Here is a 9469-nt window from a genome sequence, read left to right on the forward strand (position 1 = left end):
AAGGAACTGCTTTATGAGCAATTCACATTTTTTTTTTAAAAAAATTAATGTCACAACAATTGTTTTTAGCTTTGTCTGTTAACCAATTTTGACAAAAATTCTAAGTTAAAAAGGGGAAGACTCCAAAAATATAGCTTTCAAAATTATGCCCCTTGTTTAACAAGTGCACCTCGTTATGATAAGCAAGTATACCAAGTTTCATGTTGATACCTTTGATATTTGAATTGTTCGAATAATGGGATTCAGTAAAGTTTTTGCACAACGACAACAATGATGACAATGTCACAGCTATAATAATAACTCAACATTTGCTTGGAACCAACAAGGTAAAATTTAACACAGTAGTGTGACAGATTTCTTTGTATAACAAGAGGCCCTCGAAGACCGGTGATGCTCCCCGAATGGGTACTTTGTCACAAAAAAGGTTAGTGGTGAATTTTGAGAATGGTGCAGTTCTATAAAATCAGACATAAGCAAACCTGCATCTATGAAGGTTCATTTAATGAGTGGTTCAGGAGCTTCCTGGTAAATGTAAAAATCAATATGGTGATCATTTTTGTGAAATAGTTGTTAAATCCGACTTCAAAGAACGAAGTTATGGGCCGGACACTATTTTGCTGCAAGGTCATGCTGTGACCTTGACATTCAAGGTAGCAACCCAAATGTTGTGCGCAACACATCCTCTCAATATGGTGATCATTTCTGTGAAATAGTTGTAAAATCTGACTTCAAATAACGAAGTTATGGGCCAGACAGGATTTTGTTGCAAGGTGACCTTTACCTTCAAGGTAGTGACCCAAATGTTGCGTGCGACAGGGCATCTCAATATGGTAATCATTTCTGTGAAATAGTTGTAAAATCCGACTTCAAATAACGAAGTTATGGGCCGGACACGAAGTCGGGACGTATGTACGTACAGAGGGACTGAAAGACGGACGGACAACCCGGCGACTTTATGCTCCCCCGAATTTTGGGAGCATAAAAACTGTTTAATAACTTTCAAAAGTTTGAACCAAACTTAACCATGCAACTTTCAAGTATCTGCACAAAAATACAGAATTAAATTTGTTTCTGCAAAATCGTTTTGAGCCTACTTTAATTGATAACCTTGAATTTGAACATATTTTACAGCCAAGTACAGTAACAGACTTTAGCTAAAGGAATTTTAATTACAAACATGGATGAAACAGTTTGTATAATTTATTGCCATGTATCAGCCAAGACTTGGCAAGTGTCAGCACAATATCTGATAACCTATTTATACCCAAAATATTTGCTTAAGAATAATTACCAATAAGTATTGAACACCTGATAGTGTTTTCTGTTTCAAGTGGGTAGCAATGAAGATATTTTTACTTCAAACATAAGGACCAAAATTTCATCTCTCTCAAAAAAAAGAGACCAACGCTGATCCAATAAATAAACATTAATTTAAACATGCATATCTCTTTTATATACATATATATAATTCTACAAGATTTTAGTATCTTTTTCTTCCTAATACCGTTTTTTTTGTATTTGAATGATATTTGATTTTGAAATGGTAGAACTAAAAAAAGATTTTACAAGATTTTTGGATTTTTTTCCTAACACTGCTTTTTTATATATTTGAATGATCTTTTATCTTCCTATATGGACGAACATTTAAAAAAAGTTTTTTAATGCCTCAGTGACAAAATGATAAATAGATGACTGTAAAGATATAAACTTCAATCACATTCCAGAGCAGCTTTCTTTAAATAAAAATTTCAAGATTAATATTTCATTTTACACAATAGCCGATAATTGGTCGACTATCAGTATCAAGTGCCAATCAATTCTTCCATTTCATTCAATACCACAGATATATGTTTATATATGTCAATGACATTTTAATCTGCCGATAAGTAAAAAATTAATCTTCAATCGTTGTATTACTTTATTCTCTCACTCAATTGAATAAATTCAATAAATCATTTAAAACCAATAAGTAGAAAAAGTTTCACAATTCTCAAAGAGGAATCATCACTCTGTCATTCATTTAACAAATTTGAGAAGGAATAAATCTCTAATGTAATGCAGTTACAGAAAAAATATCTCTGTAATTAAACATTTTTTTTTCTCTCTCAACAGTCTTGGGTTACTCGATTTACCAGAATTTACAAAAATCTTTTTAAATATCATTGATATTGTTTATATTTTATAAATACATGCCAGAATATTCTTCAAAAGTTTATAAATAACAAAATTACATGGTGACTCAAGTAATTCTCGGCTGATTCTGGTAATTTAGCCGATTCCGGCAAGTAGAGTAACTGCAGCAAGTTAAGGTTTATATGTAAGGCACTATGCCATACAGCAAATTGTTTCAGCCTAACTGGATGAGGGAGACCACATGTTTGTAAATATACATACAATTTTACACACATAAAATTTTACACAAAACAGTTTTTTAAATGACCTTCACTGAGACACAATTACATAGTACTGAATCTTCTTCATGGAATGAAAATATTAAATTCAACGTTTTATAAGAAGTATAAACTAAAAAAAAAGTAAATATTTACAAAACTTTTTTTGAAATAATGAGCATTTTATTATATTTTTTTCTTTATCTCTTTCGGTTGAAACATTTACAATGTACCCCAAATTGTCTGTGTTTAAACATACTTTAACACACTTGAATTTTCTGTGTTTAAACATACTTTAACATACTTAAACAGTGATCATTTTGTTAATAAAACACACAAAGTTTACAATATATTGTCAGTGACCTATTACACTATTGTTATCATAAGAATTGTTTGAGCAGCTTCCATCAGACTAATGCCATTTCCTCCACTATAATCAATACAGGTATTATAACAGGGTGTTCAAATCAATATAAAATTTGCTTCTTTCAAAATAAAAGCCTGCAATTTACACTGACCTTATTAGTAATCAATGATATTTTAGATACAAAGATTGTGATGATTATTTCTTCAATTACCAGGCATGTAACAACATATGGCATGTCTTGTAGTAGCAGGTAGATTTATATCTCAATCAATACATTGCCTTCTTGTTGGTGATAACACAAAAATATCTTTTTCTTCACAAGTGTCTTAGAAGTTATATTCATCAATAATTCAAGCGTAAATAACTAAGGTTTTGTTGCTTTTTAATAGAAAATGATTGTTTGCATGTGTGTAGTATTTGTGATTTTACTGAATTTTTTTTAATCAGTTTGAACATAATGATATAAGATAATAGCATTCAATTTCATAATTTTTAATTGAAACAATACTGTGATTTATATATATTTTCTTATTTATAATAAGGTATCTGGCAAATTTGGATCTTTGGTCCTTATGAAGTTAAATGTGATGGCAATAAAAACTATCATAAGACAGTGACTGAAATTTGAATCATCAAATGTCAGCTATGACCTGTTATAAAACATTAACTGTTTAACAAGCAGGTACTAACAAAAAACTGCTTTGAACCTTAACTTAATTGTATCACCAAAATAAGTTCAAGCATCAACACCAGGACAGGTTTACAATATCTTATTAATGTTACTAGTTTCAAATCAGTCAATACTTGACCTTCATCATTTGTACCATTATGATAATATTATGATCCTATTAAAGCTATAATTTTGAATAAAATAGTTCTGCTAAAGAAATTTCATAAAATATTAATGTTTAGATCACTAAAAATCATAGATAAGGTTCATATAAACATTACTGTACATTCTTAAAAGACATTGATTTAGCTATGCCTTACTTTCATCAAAGGTGTCTTTCCCTGGTTGTCTCCCACATTGACTCTGGCATTCCATTCCAGTAGTGCCTCGACCACATCAGCATGACCCTGTGCACAGGCAAGATGAAGTGGAGTCCTGAAATATCATATAACAAAATTAAATCATTACATGTTTATATCATTACATGTATATAACTTTTTTTTTATCTAAATAGCCTAATGATTTTAAAATATGGAATAGTTTCCAAAAGCAACCCATATGTTCATGATCCATACATGTACATGAGTTGAACAACATAAACACCAACAACAAATCCTAAATAAAACATCATAATTTTTTTTCTAAAGGGAATTAATGATTTAACTATCTTTTTAAATCCATCTTGAAAACTAGAAATATGTTGACAAGCCAAACATTCAAACATCATCCCTTGTAACATTTTTATTGAATTTGAAACATATTTAGCTTGAGACTTTGAACTATGCTAGAACTAGTGTGATATAAGGAGACACACAGTTGTGACCCCAGAAGCGGTCTGATCCACAATCCTTTGGTTCAGAGACTGACACCTTAAGGCTTAACAACTCAGACTTGGCCCAACACTCACATACACTTCTGAAGTAGTTTAGTATTAGTAATTTTCTAAAATTTGTTATGGAGCAATATGGTACTCAGAATAAGAAACAAACCAAAAAAACCAATATTTCACAAAAGATAATGAAATTAGCAGTTAATAGATTTCCAAGATATCTAACCAAAGATACCGAAATATGACTTAATTCTCTTTCAAAGTAAACGTAAACAGAAAAATTAGTCATTTACTGATTTAGGAGTTAACAGAGGTCTATAACATTAACCAATTTTCACTTTTATTATCTTATACACACTATCTTTATACTTGCAACTGCATCCTAATTCATGAAAGTAAATAAATCATATGACAAAGACAAATAATGACAGAGACATAGATGTTATCTGTCTCTGATAATGATGAAAAATTTAGAACAGTATGGATTTACAGTTCATTATTATTATAGATACCAAAATATATATCAAAAGGCAATCTCCTGGATTATACCCCTATGTGTATTTCAGAAGTAAAACTTGTATATTAATACCCTAATGAAAATGGAATGAACCTTACACATGTATATATACTCCTGGTTTAGACCCTGGGTCTATTCCAGGATATAGCTGAATAAATATCTATTATAACATCTTTTCTGTATTAATAAATTATAAAATGACTGATTTCCTTTTTTTTTTTAATTTATAGTGATTTAGGTTTATAAAACTATAGTTCTGTGTCTTTCTGTAATTCCTGGATTGTTCCAAAATCTAAAGTAAGCTATATTTATACAATTGTACCAATAATTTCAAAGAACTAAAGTGAATATTGAGATTGGGCATACTTTTAAAATTCATTTGTTTGACAGTGTCAGTCACAGCCAAAGTTACATTTTTCATCATGGAAGATAAGATTCAAGATTTCAATATTTCCCATTATTTAAATAGATGCAATCTATATTTTAAGTAATAGTTCTGAAATTGATAGTTAGACTAATTCAATATGATCATGTCTCTTCATGTTCATAAAATAATTTACGTTTGCCAATAAAATCTGCAAGATATAAAGAGTAGGCATTCCACAACTCATTATTTTAATTCACAACTATTATTCATTTATTTATTCATTTACCTGTTCTCTTTGTCCAAAGCTGTCGGATCTTTCTTAGCAAGTTGTCTAACTTTTGAAATGTCACCAGTCCAAGCTGCTTTGTGAATTTTCGGTAAATCTTTTTCTTTTAAGTCATAGCTATTTAAATTATGTGAACCACTTGCACCTCCAATAGATCCAGAACCTGAGGTGTTTAAGCCTTTTGTAGTTTTACCCTTAAATATTCCTTTAAACTTCTTCATTTTTCGTTTCTAACCACGCCAAAATTGTAAATCCTCCATTGACTATTTTGATTCGGTCATGAATACTTAGACGCTTGAATAACATAGTTTACACAGCGTTCAAAATGACACGGATCGCATTCCACTATAGTTTATTTCAAAATATTACTTTCGTCTGCAATAATCATCATTGTTATTTTATGAGGGCCTTTCCCTGCTGCTGTTTTGAAATTAGGTAAAAAAAACAGGGTATTTGGATTTGGTATGAAGCCTTTTATCGGCCCTGGTGATAGGTAAAAATTGCCCTGTGAGTCTTAAATGCTTTGCTCCACTACTGCACAAGGCCCTCAAGCATGTCAAGGACAAAGGGCTATTTTTAATCTAAACCATCATCTATTGGTGTGAGTTTTAATCAGTCGTCAATGCACTATAAAATAATTACCTTCAATTTAATTGACTGTCCATAAATGTTTCCTTTCCCTTTGTTTGGAAAATTGTGTATTTTGGGGTGCCTATCCTATCCTATACCTTGGAATGGGACAGGTGTGCCTATCCTATCTTATACCTTGGAATGGGACAGGTGTGCCTATCCTATCCTATACCTTGGAATGGGACAGGTGTGCCTATCCTATCTTATACCTTGGAATGGGACAGGCAACATAGGTTTATTAGGGCGTAACAGTCGATCACTATGTTATTGTCCAATAAAAATCTACTGATTAATAAGCACAGTGCTTAAATGTCGTAATTACTGTTAACTCTGTTCCTATGATATCACGCTACGGGTTCTATACACAACATCGCTATGTCCGCGTCGTCACTTACCTCGCGGTAATGGCATATTTTCATGTGGCCAGTGTTAAAATTGGTCAGAATTGACATATTTTATTCAAACACCTTAACAACAAAGTTTTTGTGCAAAATAATTTAAATCTATAGATTTTTACGTAAAACTGAGCAACATTTTACAAACTTCTGCAAAAAACAACCATAGTCCATTAAATTTGTGCATACGTCTGAAACAATCATCATTTTCTAAATGTTCTTGTTTGTTGAAAAAAAAAATTTTGAGTTGCAATGTAAAGATAATTTTAATATTTAAAATTATGCAAAATAACATTAATTATAACTGAAACATGAAAAAACTGAAATAAAACACCATTACCGCGAGTTAAATGATGACATACTGTTTTCAAAATGGCCGACACACGGTCTACATCTGACAAATTAAAACTAATTTTGATTGAATATATTGTTGCTTCCTTGTGTCATATACAATGTAGCAGAAAAATGACTAAATGATACAGTTTATGACTGTTTTTGTAGTGTGAGTTTATTGTTTGTGTTCTTTACTGTTTTAAGTGTTAAGAACCGTGACCTAAGAGGAGCACAGTATATGATATCACAGTATATTTTAATAACTATTTACATTTTCTGCGACTGCTAGTTAAAGCAACGCATGACAATGCTTCTATTTTTCAAAACTGTCTCTCTTAATTGCATAGCATCTGCCAATAAATTTATTTAAATGTAATTTTGTAAATAATGGATGTATTCATGGTAAAAAAACTATTTTATAAAATGTTCATATTTGACTAGATCTACTATATTTCGCTTATAATTGTTTTTACACAGTCAATTAAAATATGTAATAATCCCATATATGGGCATATTGTTTGTTCCTATAGTATGAATTTATAGCAAATTAACTGTTGAAAGTTTTTCATTACTTAATTTGAAGATTTTTACCCATCTATCCTTCAACTCTTGCATTTTTTTGGGATTACTATAATACCATAGTAACATTCTATGAAATCACCCAAAATGGCAGACAATTTAATGGAAATAGTTTTAAAAAATGATGTTTAAATTGGATCTATTGAGATAAATTTGTGACAAACAGTTTTGGAAAAGTTCTTTTATATAATAGAAGATATATGATATTTAGATTTAAATATTTTCCAATAAACATTAAGTACTAAAGTGTTTTGCTTACCTTGAAACACTTTTTTTGTACAGATGACCATTTATATTTTTTAGATTTTTTTGGATTTATTTTGCTGTTTTAATTACCTTCTTACAAGATGGCAGCTAGGAATTGTTTTTGTTTTGCCCGGACTAAATTTTGTACCTTTCGGGAACGGTATGTTCCGGATTACGGTTACACTACCATACCTTACCACACTCCCCCCGACTTTAAAGATGAAGTTTTTTTACTGGAAGTGCGGAAACCCGAGATTTAAGTCCACTCCTGGGTTTTAAACCAGTACCCACAAAACTGCCTTTACAGGCATTGGCCTGTAAACACAGATTATAAGTGGGCAGGCATTAGCCTGTGCAACAGTAATTTGCCAAATGCCTATTTGACAAGTTATTGACAGATAGCTTAACTGGATAACTGATATTTTAGATATTTTACCTTTTCAGGCACTGTTTTAACAGTGGCCAGCGTTTAGTTTTTAAGCCGATTGCAGCTTACACCTTTATACCAAACCTGAGTGTTAACTACAGATTTATGGAGCTACCTTTTACACCACAGCAGCCACATTAACACAGAACAAGAAAGCAACAAACTTAGCATTGCACATTTGTACTTGTTAATATTTTAGGCTTTTGTTATTTTTTAATAAGATTGCCTAACAGCATTAAAGGCACCACAGCTGGTTTGGCTGTAACCTTAACGTTTTTTTTTTTGAATTTTTAGAACAGGACCTGTTGTGCCAACCTGCCCATGACCATTAGTTTTTATGCTGCAAATGCAATTTTACATGTTGTTACATGCCTTGCACTATTTTGACCCCTGCCATACCAGAAGAATGTTTTTTTAAACCTGGCCCTGGTTACTGCAACACCCCCGAGACCACCTGATGGTATATTTAGACTTATTTGAAGAACCTTTTTACTTATTGGGAATTTTACCTTTAGTATTGCCCATGTTCCTTAATAGAACTTAGTTTATTTATAGGTACTGTTTTTTATTTAGCCAGTGGGACTTAGCCCCAGGACCTACTAGAACTACTGAATAACTTTGGCAATACTAAAAACCCAGCGCTAGCTTTTGAAACTAGCACTGCTGGCGGAAGTTACTTTACAGCTTTTTGTGGAAGTTGTTTTACTACTTAAAACTGTGCCCTACTTTCCCTTTACCATAAGAGCATTAATTTGTATTTTTAATATTTGCTTACAATTTTACAGCATTTTTAAACACACTAAACTTTAGCACCATTGACCTGATTTTGTGCCTACAATTTTAACATTTGGACATCTGCTTTCTTGTGAACCTTTGCGACCCTTGTGACCTTGGAGTTACCGACGATACAATGGATTTGCAAATTTTTTTTAGATTATTAACATTATTGCGATGATACCTTATCACTTTTGTTAAACTTTATTTTTTGCACACCTTGTGATACCTGGTTATTGACATTATTGTGATGATACATTATGACTTGTTTTGGTTAAACTTTTTTTTACACACCTTGCGATACCAAGAGAATTGCCACATTTACGTCCCTCATGACGAGGTCCATTAGTTAACCCTTGCGCAATGATTACATTTTTCACAAGGCAGTTTGTGTTTGCCCGAACTAAATTTTGTACCTTTCGAAAACAGTATGTTCCAAATTACGGTTACACTACCATACCTTACCACACTACTGTGATTACACAGAACCCCAGGCTACATGCTGGACCTATTCCATCAGGTACGTATATTAACATACATAATATACGTACCTGATTCCATGCATATAATTTCTTGTAAATAATATTACTTCATTTAAAAATAGGTTAAAAGTTCAAGGCCAAATTACCTTTTGATGAAACATATTTCATGCATATTTT

The 9469-nt window shown here is 31.5% G+C and overlaps 1 protein-coding gene across 29 annotated transcripts in view; it reads right to left on the bottom strand.

Annotated features, from left to right (window-relative positions):
- Positions 1–5720, bottom strand: part of LOC132733823 (ankyrin repeat domain-containing protein 26-like) — an 83611-nt gene extending 77891 nt beyond the window's left edge. For 20 of the 29 annotated variants that reach the window (XM_060720525.1, XM_060720518.1, XM_060720523.1 and 17 more), the window contains exons 1-2: positions 5427–5720; positions 3748–3862 (exon numbers count right to left, since the gene is read on the bottom strand). In XM_060720525.1, the coding sequence (XP_060576508.1) occupies positions 3748–3862; positions 5427–5647 (336 nt within the window). In that variant the 5' untranslated portion in view covers positions 5648–5720. The remainder of the gene's footprint in view (positions 1–3747; positions 3863–5426) is intronic. The other 9 variants (XM_060720545.1, XM_060720543.1, XM_060720544.1 and 6 more) reach the window with 3 other exon arrangements.
- Between the last annotated feature and the right edge of the window lie 3749 nt (positions 5721–9469).

This window comes from Ruditapes philippinarum, unplaced genomic scaffold (assembly GCF_026571515.1).
Source record: "Ruditapes philippinarum isolate M1 unplaced genomic scaffold, ASM2657151v2 ctg1542_1_1_1_1, whole genome shotgun sequence".
Lineage (NCBI taxonomy): Eukaryota > Metazoa > Mollusca > Bivalvia > Venerida > Veneridae > Ruditapes > Ruditapes philippinarum.